Consider the following 18,942-nt stretch of genomic DNA (forward strand, 5'->3'; position numbering starts at 1 on the left):
CAACACTCCTTCACTGCTGGCAGAGGATAACGAACAAGTGCTTCAGGAAAGTCTGAGAAAATCGTATGACACTCAGAAACTCCAAAGTAAGCAACTGACTAATACTAGTTTCAGCTCATACTGTTACTGCTTGCCCTTTAGTTGACTCTATTTGGGATCAACAACGCTCCACTGTAGCACTGGAGTCACAGGATCATGCAGAGGATCACATTACTACGGGTCACTGAAGACCAATGATTTATACTGGCATGCTCCGAATGAACTTCCTATGTATAGGCCTGTGTCTTTGGCTGTTTATTCTTTGCTGGCAAATGTCTAAATAATGTGTGTGAGTACTTGTGAGTATCTGGGAAAGAGATGGAGTGTGTGTGTGAAGTACAGTTTGTAAACAGTCTGTGTATGTGTGTGTAAGTGAACGTCTCCCACGGGACTGGAAATCCTTCCCTCAGGGCTAAAAACAAGCCTGTCCCATAACACATCACAAAGCCCAGAGGGCTGGGCCCAGAGTGGTCCCTGATCCAGAAGTATACCTCTCCTCCTTCTGTCCCTTCTCCCACTATTCACTGGCACGAAACACGATCCCCTCTTAGCTCTGAGAGCATTCTCTCCATCCTGCCCTCTCCGATTCACCCCCCCCCCCATCTTTTTACATTTCACTTTGACATTTTGCTTCTGGATCGTCCCCAGCAGTTGACAGGGTCGACAGATAGCCTAGCGGTCCCCAGCAGTTGATAGGGTCGACAGATAGCCTAGCGGTCCCCAGCAGTTGACAGGGTCGACAGATAGCCTTGCGGTCCTCAGCAGTTGATAGGGTCGACAGATAGCCTAGCGGTCCCCAGCAGTTGATAGGGTCGACAGATAGCCTAGCGGTCCCCAGCAGTTGATAGGGTCGACAGATAGCCTAGCGGTCCCCAGCAGTTGATAGGGTCGACAGATAGCCTAGCGGTTAAGAGGGTTGGGCTTGTAACCAGAAGGTCACTGGTTCCAATCCCCGAGCAGACTAGTTGGGAAATACATCTGTCGATATGACCTTGAGCAAGGCAGTTAACCCTAATTGCTCAAGTATGTTGCTCTGGATAAGAGCATCTGCTAAATGACTACAATGTAAATAGGCTAGCATGTGTACAGACCACTGGTACTGAAGATATCTAGAAGTATGTACTGATCATTAGCATGTAATTTCCATAAGGTCGATAGGTTCAGTACACATCACTGCATTCTGTATCAGAAAGTAGGCTGGCCCTCTTTGAAATGCCGTAGGCCGATGCATTGCACTCTTTTTCATTTATGAATCCCTCCTGCATAAACTTCTGCTGTACCTTACTTCATTGTTAACTTATAGACGTAAGAGATACCAGGCCTGGTCTGTCACGTCCTGACCATAGAGAGCTCGTATTTTTCTATGGTAGAGTAGGTCAGGGCATGACTGGGGGGTTTTGTCTAGTTTATTTATTTCTATGTTTGGTTCTAGTTTCTTTTTTCTATGTTGGGGTTTTTGTCTAGTTTAAATTTTCTATGTTGTGTTCTAGGTTCTTTTTTCTAAGTTGGGTTTTTGTCTAGTTTACATTTTCTATTTGCTAGGTTCTTTTTCGGTTGGGGTTTTCGTATGATTCCCAATTAGAGGCAGCTGGTCATCGTTGTCTCTAATTGGGGATCATATATAAGTTGTTGTTTTTCCCACTAGTGTTTGTGGGAGATTATTTTGAGTTTATGCAGGTAGCGCCGCTTTGTCATGGTTTGTTGTTTTTGTTTATAGTTTATTGTCCGTCTTGCATAGATTCACATAGAAATAAAGATGTGGAACGATACGCACGCTGCGCCGTGGTCTCTTTCATACGACATCCGTGACACGGTCTCAGGGATGGCTATCTCTGGAGGTCCCTTTGATCTCCACTGAGTTAAGTAAATCTGCTTTTAGTTTTTTTGCACCTTACTTGTGGAATAATCTTCAAGGGTCTCTAAAATTGGATGAATTGGAGGCTCTAGGACAATTCAAAAGGCTGAGGTATTTCTTACTGAAAAATGGGTTTGTTTTCTATGATTGTGTTTTGCTTTTAGTGTATTAATGTGTACAGTATAATGATGTGCATTATTGATGTGTACAGGATATTGATGTGTATTGATTTATCAATGCAAGGCTGTAAAAAATACCTTGGTCTCAGCATGAGTCCCTGTCAAAATAAAGGTTCAATCAAAAAATACAACAATAAGTAGTATTCACCTAAGTGTATATAAGAGCCATATGTGCACCAATCATCACTATGTGAATATGTTAAGCAGATTCTATGTTAAGCCCCAGTGTCTAGCACCTCCCCATGAGTCTACAGTCATATTTAAGAGAGGCAGTACAGACGGAGACTTATCATAGGGCCTTTGTCTGTCTGTGACCAAGGTCATACGGAGATCACAGAGATCATCAGAGAGCAGAGGGATCAGAGGGGAGGATGTCATTACAGATCTGTCTGGCTGGAATCCCCCAAAAGCCGCCATGTGACTAGATTGGTCCCGTGTGGCTCGCTTGGTAGAGCATGGCACTTGCAATGCCAGGGTTGTGGGTTTGATTCCCATGGGGGACCCGTATGAAAAATGTATGCACTCACTACTGTAAGTCGCTCTGGATAAGAGCTTCTGCTAAATGACTAAAATGTAGATTAGGAGCTGGGAGGCAGTGAGAGGGCAGAGGAACTTGGGCAGGTGGGCAGTGGGCTCACCATGGGGCTGTGTAGTATACCACCTGAAAGGACACAGCACATAATAATCCCAGCTAGGATCATGACCTTGGGTGTACCGTATGCACGTTTCCTTTGTGTTAGGTTATTCAAAAAAAGTGTGTGTTTGCATGCGTGCCTGCATAGTCGCATCTGTGTGTATGTCTGAGCGAGTGTGTTAGACTTAAATTGGATATTCTGTGTGTTTTAATTATAGGCTGTGTGTTCCTGTCAGTGAGGCTGACTGGCCCTCTCACAACTCCTACCCTCCCTTTGCTCCTCTCCTCCTTTCCTCTCCTACACACTGTCGCTGACTCCAGGTCAGAACAGAGTTATGCAAACTAATGAGCTATCGCAGAGAGGGAGAACATGGAAAGGAGAAAGAGGATGAGAGAGAGAGAGACAGAAAGAGAAACTATTGCCTTTCTCTTCATTCCTTCACGTTTTCTTCCTCTTTTCCCTCGTTCAATTGTCCAGGGTCCTGTTGTCTCTCTGGCTGAAGCATACGGGCACCAGGGTCCTGTTGTCTCTCTGGCTGAAGCATACGGGCACCAGGGTCCTGTTGTCTCTCTGGCTGAAGCATACGGGCACCAGGGTCCTGTTGTCTCTCTGGCTGAAGCATAACCAGGCGCACCAGGGTCCTGTTGTCTCTCTGGCTGAAGCATACGGGCACCAGGGTCCTGTTGTCTCTCTGGCTGAAGCATACGGGCACCAGGGTCCTGTTGTCTCTCTGGCTGAAGCATACGGGCACCCAGGTCTCCTCCAACACCCTGACGGTAGCGTAACAGTTAGTGTTAGTGACTCAAACCAAGAGACCCCAAGGCTCCAGGGGGAGAGTCAGAGACGTGTACCCAGACAGGGGCCACTCTGACTTGGTAGACATAAAGCCCTGCAGCCTGGACCTCTGGGTGGCTACACTGTCACAGACATTTAGTGGAGCGGTGAGCGGTGAGGTGGCTACGGTATCTATGAATAAGATATCTACTGTACATGTCCACATGCTAGGGTGCAAGATTCCAGTTACATTCCCAAAATGCACAGGTGTTCCCGAAATCCCAGTTGGATTATTCCTGGAATCAGTACGGAATTAGCAGGAAATCTATCAATCCTCCAACCAGGATATCTGAAAAATCGGTATTTTGGTTTCCGGAATTTTTGCAGCGGTACCACATACATCTTTTACTTGTGATCTATGTGTAAAAGAGACGCAGCAACTGTGGAGGCTCTTCTCCAGTGGGTATGAGGTGCTCCAGAACGGGAGGCCAGGGACGGGGAGCCGTAAGGGAGGCCAGGGAGCCAGATCACCAACCCCTGTCCAGAAATAGCTCCACATACAGTCCAACGCTGTCTGTCCGTCTGTCCTGTCTGTCTGTAGGCGCAGACCTGGCAGTAGCACGCGTTTATGTCCGGCTCCTGCTCAAACGCCCCGTCCATCTTCATTTGGTAGTTTGCGTTATACAACACTATTAGTGATTGGTCTTTGGTGTTTTGTGGTTGAATTGGATGTGTATAACAATATAGGCAGTGTTCTTCAGACAGAGGAACTAAGCGCAGGTGGATAGGGTGAATCTTTTACAATGGGATCTCCTAACTACTTCCGTTTTAAGTGCTCTGATGACATGTTCGGGTTAAATAGTCCTGACGTACCATTTCACGTCCTAAATACAGTCTGGGTATTGGGCAACACCTTCCCTATTATATTAGGAATTCAGCTATTCTCCATAATGGTGCTTAACTGAAACAGTCGTTCTAAAACCGACATCGTGCCGTTTTTGACATTCCAATGGCAGAGGAAATGATCATAGAGCCTTTTCAAACAGATAAATTGGGCGAGAGGGGGGGATGGGTAGGTCATCTGGAATGTGATTCCATGTGCGATCCTAACACCTTTCTCATAAAATAATTCCTCTGGGGGGGTGTCAACAAGGGTCATTTTTGAAGGCACAACAACCCTTCATACCACTCATTTCCATACACAGACACACACACACAGGTGCACAGTACACTCACCGTCTGTGCATAACCGTCGGGTGTGCCTGCTATGTGCTAATCATCATAAAAACTGGTTTGCGTTTTGGCAGTTCTAACCCCAGGCAGGTCAGGCTAGCGCAGCTGTGAGGGTAAGTCAACAGCAGCTAAGGGGAAACATTTTTAGTACGATTCAAGGGTTGTGATCGATTTTTAAACGTCATGCAAAACGAAACAAAAGCTTTGTACAATAAGTGTGTACGCACAAGTCCTAAAAGACAAGTGCAGGTAGGAGAAGATGAAAACGTGTGAGGATGGCATCACAGCGCGACGAGGAAGGGCAAACTAAAGGCTGACTGATGCAGCACCTCATTGAGGTCGTCTTCCCCAGTCATCTCTGTCTAGAACTGTAAATCAACATGGCAATCCGGGCGAGCTGCTCATTTCATGTTTGTGCTTTCTGAAGGACCTACAGCCAGCCACAATAGAGTACATGGGGGGCTGCTGTTGGTTTTATTTCATCTCTGTTTTGGTTTGTAGCTCGTGCAGATGCTATTAAAGAAGAATCAAGTGGAAAAGGCTAGGGACAGGAAGGCCCTGCGAACTAAGCTTGTTTATACAGGGCTGTTGATGCCCTAATGGTTCTCTGCGCTGAGAATGTGGCTTTTCGCTAAAAACGGTCACCAGAAATGGTGTGTGTGTGTGTGTGTGTGTGTGTGTGTGTAGTGGTTGTGTGGGTGTTTGAAGCTATTTGGCATTATCTCTCACATCCAAAATATATCACACCACTAATTACGGAAACACCTGATGTGAGTAGAAGTGTTATAAAATAATCATTATAATACATGTGGAGGGTCAAGTAGGCAAGCGGATAATTTTTTTTGAGAGGTATTTGACATTGCCTAATGCCTTTAACGAAATTAGGAATCATTCAAAATATGTGTGAAGCTACAGAATGACTGAGAACGTTCTCTGACCCGCAACAGACAAGTCTTTCAACTGTTAAGATGGGAATCGGACGTAGTCAATCAGAGAGCATAAACAGAGACGTGACTGCGGTGTGGGACTGTGGGAGAAGCCTGACTGACTGTCATGAGTTACTTAAGATATTCCCTGGGACAGTCCTTGCTGTGCTGTGAGTGGGAGAATGTTCCAGGCCTGACTTGGATGAGATAGTTCCCATGGTGCAGCACCACCACACTGGGACGAGACATAGTACAGGACAGTTTGGCTGACAAGCATTAGAACCCGTGACAGTGAGCATCCAGTACTGGTCACTGATTGGTGCACAGACCTATTGTGACCCAGTGTCAGTTAGCTTGGCCAATCACAGCTTGGAATGGGGTTAGGAATGGTGACATTTGAACTCAAGGAGCAACGGCTTGTCAGTCATCGCTGGCTTTTTATATATCAGTCCTCGCTAATGCTATTTAGATATACAAATACACAGATGCCAAACACAGATAAACAGACATGCATACACATTCTATGCCCTCTCCCACAATATACACACGCACACACACACAAACACAGACAAACATTCTCATTTGCATTCCACTCAATCAGTTTCTAATTGACTTAATCCACCAGATGGTCCGTAGCGTAATGCAGGGGGAATACAAAGCAGCTGCGAGTTTTCCTCTGGTTCTGGACAGCCATAGCGGCCCTGTTTCTGTTGATGCCTCTTTAAAACAAACATCCTATTCACATCCTATTCACCGGTTCACACACACACACAGTACCTAGACACAGTCATGGCCCTAATTACATCAACACCTCACCTCTGTTTTCTTCCATCCTGTGAACACTAGAAACCCTGCCGGTCTGGAGAACAACAGATCACCGAGGCTAAACTAATCAATGGTCTACTGCCACACTAAAACAATAGGCACCGTGACCTTGTTAATGGCAATACACGTCCTACCAAACCCCCTGAGACCCATCAGACCACAGAGGCTGTAAAAGTGTAAATGAGGAGGCTAGACTCCAGCTCCTGAAACAGAACACACCTCAAGGACTCATCAATAATGATTGAATCAGTGATATTCAGAGACCACGGGGGAGTCTCTTCTGTTCAACTGATATGTTATTACTAATGCACTCTCCATCTTATTACCCGCCACTAACTAGGTGGATGGCAGATCGAGTGAAACCAACTGAGCCGATCCTGTTATACAGAGCTGGGTGGTTATAGACAGTGGTGTAAAATACATAAGTAAAAATACTTGAAAGCACTGTTTTTTTTTTTGAGTATCTGTACTTTGCTTTACTATTTATGTTTTTTGACAACTTTTACTTCACTACAGTCCTAAAGAAAATATTGTACTTTTTACTCCATACATTTTCCCTGACACCCAAAAGTACTCGTTACATTTTGAATGCTTAGCAGGACAGGAAAATGGTCCGATTCACACATTTATTAAAAGAACAACCCTGGACATCCATACTGCCTCTGATCTGACGGACTCACTAAACACACATGATTCATTTGTAAATGATGTCTGAGTGTGCCCCTGGCTATCCGTCAATTTTAAAAAACAAGAACGTCATGCTGTCCGGTTTGCTTAATGTTAAGAATTGTTTTATTATTTATACTTTTACTATTGAACTTCAGTATATTTTAGCAATTACATTTACTTTTGATACTTAAGTATATTTAAAAAGAAATACTTGTAGACTTTTACACAAGTAGTATTTTACTGGGTGACTCACTTTTACTTGAGTCATTTTCTATTAAGGTATCTTACTTTTACTGAAGTATGGGTACAATTGGTTCCTTTTTCTACCACTTGTTATAGATTACAGGAGGCTTTATACAGACCCTGGTCCTGTGCTACAAATGGGTAAGTGGTATAGCGGCCATATTGACTGTAGTTTATGAAGGCCAGCAGGGGGTCTACTACATATGTAAATGCTTCTTCACAGTAATTACATAGTGGGTCTAGATAGTACCCATGCAGCCAGACAAATGGAGTGGAAAAGACACATGGTCCCTGGCAATACCCTGCTGCTGCCAGCGCACGGGAGAGGGGGGACGAAGAGGGAGAGGGAAGAAGAGGGGGTTACGAGAAAGGTGGAATTAAAAGTATGGAAAAATGAAGGGCAGGAAGTCCGAGGCAGAAACCTGACCTTTCTCTCTTTATTTAAATGTTTGAGTGTTTTTACCATGGGAGAACATCCATTAACTCATTTACATCTGGAGTGAAAACATGAGCATCTGTGTTTGGTACGAACCAAAGAGTAAATAGGCAGGCATGTGAGCACACACTATTGAGTGTAACTTGCTTGAGGCTGGTAGGCTGGGTGGGTGATATCATGTTGGTAGTAAAGGCAGGGGGGTTATGGTCTCTTTAAATGAGATAAAAGGCTAATCATCCATCGTCAGTGATCATCAAAGGGGTTAGATATGGACAGACAAAAGCACAACCCTGCTACCATTACAGAAGACACCCCCCTCCCCCTCCAAAGCTATTGAGGAGATAAGGAGGACTTCTGACCCACTCAGTCCTGCCTCTCAGCCACAGAGACCTCTTCAGCCCTCACTGACAGACTCAAGTAGATTTACTGTCAGGGTCAACACCAGGTCCCTCCCACACACAGAAAATCCCCTCAAAAGAAAACACTCTCAGCTATACGACCGTGTAAAACGGCAATACCTCCATCATCATCATCCGTGGTGAGGATGTTTTTAGGTTTAGGAATGTTTAAGGCATTAGACAGGGATTCCCGTGGGGGTTCAATTACATACCCAGGCTTCTCAGTCACTCAGTCAGGCAGTCTGAGATGTTTCAGATACTGTTCTGACCAGTCAGTGGATCTCTGAGCTGCACTTACAGCTTCAGTTTGACGGCCCTGGGCTGTGAGCTGAAACTAGAGAATGGCATTCCACACAGACGGGCCACAATCACCCCCTCTCAAGTCTGGAGATGTGGTCTCAAGGGGGAAACCCCAAATTGCTTTCCCACCATGGAGGGCATCCATATTCTAAACCCCTCAGACAGAAGGTCCATAGCTTGAACCAAATCCATTATAGACAAAGAGGCATAATAAGTCAGTTAACGTCCAGAGAAACACTATCTGCAGCCATTTGGCACTGATAGGAGTGGATTGAGAGCTAGCACAATTGTAACCACTGTCAAACACAACAGAAACAGTGTGGATGGGTTGAGATCATTTCCTGCGGACCAGTCAGTCGGCCATTCTGCTTCAGCCTCCCCCCCCCCCTAGCAGTCTTCTGGCCCTGGACAGAGCATGGGAACAGCCCAGCCACACAGAGCGATGCGCAGAGAGAGGAATGCAAACAGAGTGCAGCGCTGAGAGAAAGGACTGGCACCGGAGATTTTCAGCAAAGACAACAATCCTAAAAAGCAGATGCCTCAAGCAAAAGTATGCCTGTCAGTCAGTGTAAGTTGGCACAGTCAAAGCAATTCGTCAGAGAGATGGCTGCTTCAACCCCTCCGCCCCCCAACATTTTTTTTTATTGAAGCAGCCCTCCCACGTCGGCAGAAGAGGACTGTAGTCACTGCCAAGATGAGCAGGCAGAGGGATGGATCTGTCATCAGCCTTTAGGAGATAGATGCAGAGAGCAGAAATAGTCTTACCTGACGTGTCCCACATGTTCAACTCAATCCTCTGTTTGTCGATTTCAAAACTGGCCGTGTAGTTTTCAAAAACGGTGGGGACATAGTTCTGAAAAAGGGGTGCATCTTGATTAGTAAAGCACTAATAGCATAGACGTAACGTAGGTTAGACGTTCAACTACGTACATGTAATGTATCATACAAATATATAGACTATATTAAAACAATGTAGGCCGAGTTGCCAATGACACCAAGATACAATATTAATCAAAAGAGGAAATTGAATACACTCCGAAATACATTATATGAGTCTATATTGTTTAATCACTAATAATAATAGCCATTTTGTATTTAAAGGTGCTCATTATTTCCCTGTCTTTCAGTTTCCGTCTCTCTTTCTCTCTCTCTAGAGAAATGTCTAACGCAGGTGCGTGCACACCTCTGGCTCATAATTTAAATCAAGACATTTGGGGTTAAATGATTAGAATAAAAAAAGCTCTTGTTCTATTTGGTTTGGTGTCTGTCTTGACATTCATTTTTGCTTCATTCACAAACTGCGATGACCTACAGTACACCTACCACTCTTAAATGATCCAGGTACCTGTCTTCAAGTGTTGACAGTCGTGTTCATAACGCAAGACTTCATAGCCTATATATACCAGGACACTTACCTCCGGATAGCAGTCCTTCGCAAAAACATGTAGGAGCGCCGTTTTACCACATTGCGTATCTCCGACCACCACGATCTTACAGCGGCTGCCTTGACTTTCCATCTTTGTCTGTCAGTGTGTCTGTTCTGGACGCGGATCGGTTTCATTCACCATCCGATGTGGATATAAGGAACTCAAGGAAAAACCAGCAGGTACATGCCCCGGTTGTGGCGCGCCCTACTATGTGTCCTCCCACGGTTGTCCTCCCCTGTCCACCCCGTGCAGCCCTCGGTTCCCACCGTTACACTAGCTATCCTCTCTATGCTTGTTTACACCCGCCTTGCTCGCCTCGGCACTCAGCAGCAGCACGCGGGTCCCCTCCCTTCAAACTCGACTTTTTAATTGGCCACGCCTTGCCCGTAAACGCGCCCGACGAGGGCCAGTTGGTCCTCGTACCTCTGTGATCATTTACTTGTTTGATAGCTTGTCTCTTTACTTGTCCTTCAGTGACACAAGTCTTCATTATTTGTTGTCGAAAGATGATTCATATTATGATTGGGCTACATCCCCTGGCCTTTTATTTATAGCTTTGAGGATTGTGTTCCGGTACACATTTCAACGAATGTATTGACTGTTTATTACATAGTTATAAACTATATGAATAATTAGCCTAACAGTTTATAAACGGCTTATAAACTCTTTATAAATTATGTATAGGTCTAAAGTATATCTTAATGTTAACTGGGAGTGTCTTATACATTCTCAAAACAAATAAAAAGGAAAGTATTTTTGTATTATGCATTTCCATACAACACTCCTTCCGTGGCCTCCAACTGCTTTTAAATGCTAGTCAAATTAAATACATGCTCTTCAACCGATTGCTGCCCGCCCAAGTAGCATCACTACTCTGGACGGTTCTGACTTAGAATATGTGGACAACTACAAATACCTAGGTGTCTGGTTAGACTATAAACTCTCCTTCCAGACTCACATTAAGCATCTCCAATCCAAAATTAAATCTAGAATCGGCTTCCTATTTTCCAACAAAGCCTCCTTCACTCATGCTGCCAAACATACCCTCGAAAAACGGACTATCCAACCGATCCTTGACTTCGGCGATGTCATTTACAAAATAGCTTCCAACACTCTACTCAGCAAATTGGATGCAGTATATCACAGTGCCATCCGTTTTGTCACCAAAGCCCCATATACCACCCACCACTGCGACCTGTATGCTCTCGTTGGCTGGCCCTCGCTACATATTTGTCGCCAAACCAACTGGCTCCAGGTCATCTACAAGTCTCTGCTAGGTAAAGCCCCGCCTTATCTCAGCTCACTGGTCACCATAGCAACACCCACCCGTAGCACACGCTCCAGCAGGTATATTTCACTTGTCATCCCCAAAGCCAACACCTCTTTTGGCCGCCTTTCCTTCCAGTTCTCTGCTGCCAATGACTGGAACGAATTGCAAACTTCACTGAAGCTGGAGATGTATATCTCCCCTCTAACTTTAAGCATCAGCTGTCAGAGCAGCTTACCGATCACTGCAGCTGAACACAGCCCATCTGTAAATAGCACACCCAACTACCTCATCCCCATATTGTTTTTTTGCTCTTTTGCACCCCAGTATCTCTACTTCCACATCATCTGCATATGTACAATTGAAGTCGGAAGTTTACATGCACTTTAGCCAAATACATTTAAACTCCGTTTCTCACAAGTCCTGACATTTAATCCTAGTGAAAATTCCCTGTTTTAGGTCAGTTAGGATCACCACTTTATTTTAAGAACGTGAAATGTCAGAATAATAGTTGAAAGAATGATTTATTTAAGATTTTATCTCTTTCATCACATTCCCAGTGGGTCAGAAGTTTACATACACTCAATTAGTATTTTGTAGCATTGCCTTTAAATTGTTTAACTTGGGTCAAACGTTTCGGGTAGCCTTCAACAAGCTTTGCACAATAAGGTGGGTGAATTTTGGCCCATTGCTCCTGACAGAGCTGGTGTAACTGAGTCAGGTGTGTAGGCCTCCTTGCTCACACACACTTTTTCAGTTCTGCCCACAAATGTTCTATAGCATTGAGGTCAGGGCTTTGTGATGGCCACTCCAATACCTTGACTTTGTTGTCCTTAAGCCATTTTCCCACAACTTTGGAAGTATGCTTGGGGTCATTGTCCATTTGGAAGACCCATTTGCGACCAAGCTTTAACTTCCTGACTGATGTTTTGAGATGTTGCTTCAATATATCCACATAATATTTTTCCATAATAATGCCATCTATTTTGTGAAGTGCACCAGTCCCTCCTGCAGCAAAGCATCCCCACAACATGATTCTGCCACCCCGTGCTTCACGGTTGGGATGGTGTTCTTCGGCTTGCAAGCCTCCCCCTTTTTCCTCCAAACATAACGATGGCCATTATGGCCAAACAGTTCTATTTTTGTTTCATCAGACCAGAGGACTTTTTTTATGGCGGTTTTGGAGCAGTGGCTTCTTCCTTGCTGAGCGGCCTTTCAGGTTATGTCGATATAGGACTTGTTTTACTGTGGATATAGATACTTTTGTACCTGTTTCCTCCAGCATCTTCACAAGGTCCTTTGTTGTTGTTCTGGGATTGATTTGCACTTTTCGCACCAAAGTACATTCATCTCTAGGAGACAGAACGCGTCTCCTTCCTGAGCGGTATGACGGCTGCGTGGTCCCATGGTGTTTATGCTTGCGCACTATTGTTTGTACAGATGAACGTGGTACCTTCAGGCCTTTGGAAATTGCTCCCAAGGATGAACCAGACTTGTGGAGGTCTACAATTTTTTGTCTGAGGTCTTGGCTGATTTCTTTGGATTTTCCCATGATGTCAAGCAAAGAGGCACTGAGTTTGAAGGTAGACCTTGAAATACATCCACAGGTACACCTCCAATTGACTCAAATGATGTCAATTAGTCTATCAGAAGCTTCTAAAACCATGACATCATTTTATGGAATTTTCCAAGCTGTTTAAAGCACAGTCAACTTAGTGTATGTAAACTTCTGACCCACTGGAATTGTGATACAGTGAAATAATCTGTCTGTAAACTGTCTGTAAACAAATGACTTGTGTCATGCACAAAGTAGATGTCCTAACCAACTTGCCAAAACAATAGTTTGTTAACAAGAAATTTGTGGAGTGGTTGAAAAACGAGTTTTAATGACTCGACTTCAACTGTATCACTCCAGTGTTAATGCTAAATTGTAATTATTCCGCCTCTATGGCATATTTATTGCCTTACCTCCCTAATCTTACTACATTTACACACACTGTACATATATTATTCTATTGTGTTATTGACTGTACGTTTGATTATCCCATGTGTAACTTTGTGTTGTTGTTTTTGTCACACTGCTTTGCTTTATCTTGGCCAGGTCGCAGTTGTAAATGAGAACTTGTTCTCAACTGGCCTACCTGGTTAAATAAAGGTGAAATAAATAAAGTAGGTAGGCTACAACTATGGGGGATGAAGCGTATATGGTGTGATGGATCATGTCAGGGTGGGGACCGGGGTTTAAGTCGATAGCTAGAGGACAGCGAACAAAGCCACTGGTAATAAGTAAAATGATCAGTTATCACTGTATCTTGAAGCATCATGTTGGGGAAGTTGAAAGTCTTAACCCACTCAGCCCAACCCTGTCTTTATACATATCAATGGATCACTTCCCTATCCAAAACTCGAATTGCCTCATTTGGAAGCTCTTCGACTGAAACGTCCATGTTTCTGGTAACGTTGTTGTTTCAAGTGAGATATAAATGCCACCTGAGGCAGACCCGCTTACAATTCAGTGAGGTCACATACTGGTTGTTACTTACCTTTTTATACAGGCTTTTACTGCCTCCCTTTGGTGAGGAGTGGTATTTTAATTATAGGAAAATAAACCCCTGTGCATCTCCTCGAAAGATAACTGAACCAAGAATATACTGTTTTGGGGGGTTTCAATGGGCCTAAATTATTCATAAGTAATATATAATATAATTGCAGTAATAGTGTTTCACTTTGTATGATACAGACGGCCTTTAACAGTCTGTCAGACATGAGGTACAGAGAGTACCATGACATGGCTGTGTGAGCTCCCCTCCCCTCCTGTCTATGACTTAACTCCACTCTCTGATACTGTCTTATATTTGAACCAGAGTTAAACGCAATGAGCTGTGCAGTGCTTCTTCTGAGCAGGAGGTGGACACAGAGCACAGTCTCTCTCTGGTCCAGTGGTGGCAATGTATGAAAGTAACTTTTCCAGTGTTCCATATTTCTATGAAATATGACTTATAATTAAAAACAATATGAGTTAAATAGCTTTCCTTCCCAAAAATTGTAATTAAGTATGTTAAAAAAACAGCTTATCTACCCCTGCTTGGACTGGTCACAACAACAGAATGGTGTGAGAATATCCAGTGGCTTCAGAAAGTATTCACATTCTTGACTTTTTCCAAAACAAATTGTGTTACAGCCTGAATTTAAAATGGATGAAAATTAGATTTTGTGTCACCGGTCTACACACAGTACCCCATAATGTCAAAGTGGAATTGTGATTTTAGACGTTTTTACACATTAATTAAAAATGAAAAGCTGAAATGTCTTGAGTCAATAAGTATTCAACCCTTTTGTTATTGCAAGTCAAAATAATACGTTCAGGAGTAAAAATGTGCTTAACAAGTCACATAATAAGTTGAATGGACTCATTCTGTGTGCAATAATAGTGTTTAACATGGTTTTTGAATGACTACCGTATCTCTGTAGCCCACACTTACAATTATCTGTAAGGTCCCTCAGTTGAGAGGTGAATTTCAAACACAGATTCAACCACAAAGATCAGAGAGGTTTTCCAATGCCTCTCAAAGAAGGGCACCTATTGGTAGATGGGTAAACTTTTATGAAAGCAGACATTGAATATCCCTTTGAGCATGGTGAAGTTATTAATAACACTTAAAACCAGTCACTACAAAGCAGTGGTTTGATAAGTACTTTTGGGTGTCAGGGAAAATGTATGGAGTAAAAAGTACCACATTTTCTTTAGGAATGTAGTGAAGTAAAAGTAAAAGTTGTCCAAAATATAAATAATAAAGTAAATATAAATATTTAAGTACAGATACTTAAAACACCAACTTAAGTAGTAATTTCAAGTATTTTTACTTACAGTTGAAGTCGGAAGTTTACATATACTTAGGTTGGAGTCATTGAAACTCGTTTTTCAACCACTCCACAAATTTCTTGTTAACAAACTATAGTTTTGGCAAGTCGGTTAGGACATCTACTTTGTGCATGACGCAAGTAACAATTGTTCACAAACAGATTAATTAACTTATAATTCACTGTATCACAATTCCAGTGGGCCAGAAGTTTACATACACTAAGTTGACTTTGCCTTTAAACAGCTTGGAAAATTCCATAAAATGATGTCATGGCTTTAGAAGCTTCTGATAGGCTAATTGACATCATTTGAGTCAATTGGAGGTGTACCTGTGGATGTATTTCAAGGCCTACCTTCAAACTCGGTGCCTCTTTGCTTGACATCATGGGAAAATCCAAAGAAATCAGCCAAGACCTCAGACAAAAAATTGAATACCTGGTCATGCCATTTGGACTTACCAACGCCCCTGCTGTGTTCCAGGCCCTGGTTAATGACGTTCTCTGTGACATGTTGAACCAGTTTGTTTTCGTCTACCTTGATGACATCCTCGTTTTCTCCCACTCAGCCCAAGAACATGTGCTCCATGTCTGACAGGTCCTCCAGCGCCTCCTGGAGAACCAGCTTTTTGTGAAAGCAGAGAAATGCGAATTCCATTGCTTCACCATCCCCTTCCTTGGTTACATCATCGCTGCAGGGAATGTACAGATGGATTCCGGGAAGGTGAGTGTGGTGGTGGATTGGTCCCAGCCTACGTCCAGAGTGCAGCTGCAACATTTCCTTGGATTTGCCAACTTCTATTGCTGCTTTATCTGGGTTTACAGCACCCTGGCTTCCCCCCTGTCTGCACTCATCTCTCCCAAGGTTCCGATCACATGGTCCCCAGCTGCTGACCAGTCGTTCCGGGACTTCAAGCACCGCTATACCACTGCTCCCATATTGGTTCATCCTGACTGTCTCGTCAGTTCATGGTGGAGGTTGATGCTTCGGATGTCAGAGTGGGGACTGTCCTGTTCCAGAGTTCTGCCCTGGACCTCAAGTTACATGCCTGCGACTTCTCCCATCACCTCAACGCCACGGAGAGGAACTACGATGTGGGGAATCGTGAGCTTCTCACAGTGAAGATGGCATTGGAGGAGTGGAGACACTGGTTGGAGGGGGCGGAACATCCGTTCATTGCGTGATCGGACCACAAGAACCTGGAATATCTCCGCACCGCCAACCGTCTCAATTCCAGGCAAGCTAGCTGGGCCCTGCTTTTTACCCGGTTTACCTTCTCCCTCTCCTATCGACCAGGATCCAAGAACATCAAGTCGAATGCGCTGTCACGCCGCTATAGCCCCGCGGCTATACCCTCGGACCCCGAGACCATCCTTCCCACCTCGTGTCTGGTGAAGGCACTCAGCTTGGGAATAGGGAGGCTGGTCTGTGAGGTGCAGCGTTCCCAGCCGAACCCCGGGGGTAGCCCAGATAACCGGATATTTGTGCCTGACACTGTCTGCTCCTTGGTCCTGGAGTGGGCCTTTGTGCGACAATGCTTTTGGTGGTCTACTATTTAGCAAGCTCCGGCTGGTCTTCTTCAATCACTGCCTGTCCCTCACCGTCCTGGTCTCACATATCCCTGGACTTCGTCACGGGTCTTCCCCCGTCTGATGGCAACACCGCCATCCTGACAGTAGTGGACCGGTTTTCCAAAGCCACACACTTCATTCCTCAGCTACCCTCTGCCAAAGAAACAGCCCAGCTCATGGTGCAGCACGTCTTCCGGATCCATGGACTCCCGGTGGACATGGTCTCCGACCGGGGCCCTTAGTTCTTGTCCCGGTTCTGGAAGGCATTCTGCACGATCATTGGGTCGTCGGCCAGCCTGTCCCCCGGGTTCCACCCGCGGTCCAATGGTCAGTTGGAGCGAGCCAATCAAGACCTGGAGACGACTCTTCGCTGCCTGGTCTCCGCCAACCCCACCACCTGGAGCCAGCAACTCGTGTGGGTTGAATACGCCCGCAACACACTCCCCTGCTCTGCCACTGGGCTCTCGCCTTTCGAGTGTTCCCTGGGGTATCATCCCCCGCTCTTCCCAGAGCAAGAGGAAGAAGTTGGCATACCCTCGGCCCAGATGTTTGTCCTCCGCTGTCACTGTACCTGAAAGAGAGCCCGGTCGGCTCTTCTCAAGACCACCTCCAGGTATCGACGTCAAGCGGACCAGTACCGGACCCCGGTATTGTCTCGGACAGAGGGTATGGCTGTCCACTCTTTACCTGCCACTCCGGGTGGAGTCCTGCAAACTTTCTCCCCACTTTATTGGCCCTTTCCACATCTGCAAGATCATTAGACGGTCTGCTGCTCGTCTTCTGTTGCCCTGTACCCTCCGTATTCATCCCACTTTTCATGTGTCTAGGATTAAACCTATCTCTCAAGACCCTTTGTTTCCTGTTTGCCTTTGACCTGTCTTTTGCCTGTCTTTTGGGTCATCTGTGACTCTAGCTGTCTGCATCTGGATCTTATCCTGAGTTCTGATAATGTTATGAGTATGCTTGTCATCGGCAACACATTTTTTGATATATAAAAATAAACAGTAGCGCTAAGCACGGGCAAAATCCTACAGAAAAACCTGGTTCAGTCTGCTTTCCAACAGACACTGGCAGACAAATTCACCTTTCAACAGGACAATAACCTAAAACACAAGGCCAAAAATAACCTGGAGTTGCTAACCAAGATGACACGCAGAACGCCGCAGCCCGTCTGGTGTTCAACCTTCCCAAGTTCTCTCACGTCACCCCACTCCTCCGCTCTCTCCACTGGCTTCCAGTTGAAGCTCGCATCCGCTACAAGACCATGGTGATTGCCTACGGAGCTGTGAAGGGAACGGCACCTCCATACCTTCAGGCTCTGATCAGGCCCTACACCCAAACAAGGGCACTGCGTTCATCCACCTCTGGCCTGCTGGCCCCCCTACCTCTGAGGAAGCACAGTTCCCGCTCAGCCCAGTCAAAACTGTTCGCTGCTCTGGCACCCCAATGGTGGAACAAGCTCCCTCACGACGCCAGGACAGCGGAGTCAATCACCACCTTCCGGAGACACCTGAAACCCCACCTCTTTAAGGAATACCTAGGATAGGATAAAGTAATCCTTCTAACCCCCCCCCCTTAAAAGATTTAGATGCACTATTGTAAAGTGGTTGTTCCACTGGATATCATAAGGTGAATGCACCAATTTGTAAGTCGCTCTGGATAAGAGCGTCTGCTAAATGACTTAAATGTAATGTAAATGTAATGACATGGAATGTTTCTGAGTAGCCTAGTTACAGTTTTCACTTAAATCGGCTTGAAAGTCTATGGCAAGACTTGAAAATGTCTGTCTAGCAATGATCAACAGTCAGCTTGACAGTTTGAAGAATTTTAAAAGAATAATGGGCAAAGACTGTACAATCTAGGTATGTAAAGCTCTTAGAGACCTAACCCAGAAAGACTTACAGCTGTAATCACTGCCAAAGGTGATTTTAACATGTATTGATTAAGGGGTGTGAATACTTATGTAAATGAGATATATCTGTATTTAATTTTCAATACATTTGAAAAAAAAAATCTAAACATATTTTCACTTTCATTGTGGGTTATTGTGTGTAGATGGGTGATGGAAAAAATATATTTAATGCATTTTGAATTCAGGCTGTAACACCACAAAATGTGGAATAAGTCAAGGGGCATGAATACTTTCTGAAGGCACTGCAGCCTACCAATCATTATAAATATCCATGACAAGTAAACAGTTTATTTTCCAGCTCAGTCACTGAGCCAATGAATTGTCTCGGCCAAAGCATGTGAGGTCACCTCATAGGAAATGGAAAGCATTTTTGAAGACATCTGTTTCAGACAGA

At 44.6% G+C, this 18,942-nt stretch overlaps 1 protein-coding gene across 1 annotated transcript in view; it reads right to left on the reverse strand.

Moving 5' to 3' along the window:
* LOC106607263 (rho-related GTP-binding protein RhoN) overlaps positions 1-10,285 on the reverse strand; it is a 29,144-nt gene extending 18,859 nt beyond the window's left edge. The window contains exons 1-2 of the mRNA XM_014204057.2: positions 9,928-10,285; positions 9,278-9,365 (exon numbers count right to left, since the gene is read on the reverse strand). Of these exons, the coding sequence (XP_014059532.1) occupies positions 9,278-9,365; positions 9,928-10,029 (190 nt within the window). The 5' untranslated portion in view covers positions 10,030-10,285. The remainder of the gene's footprint in view (positions 1-9,277; positions 9,366-9,927) is intronic.
* Positions 10,286-18,942: the final 8,657 nt, after the last annotated feature.

Source organism: Salmo salar, chromosome ssa06, assembly GCF_905237065.1.
Source record: "Salmo salar chromosome ssa06, Ssal_v3.1, whole genome shotgun sequence".
NCBI classification, from domain to species: Eukaryota; Metazoa; Chordata; class Actinopteri; order Salmoniformes; family Salmonidae; genus Salmo; species Salmo salar.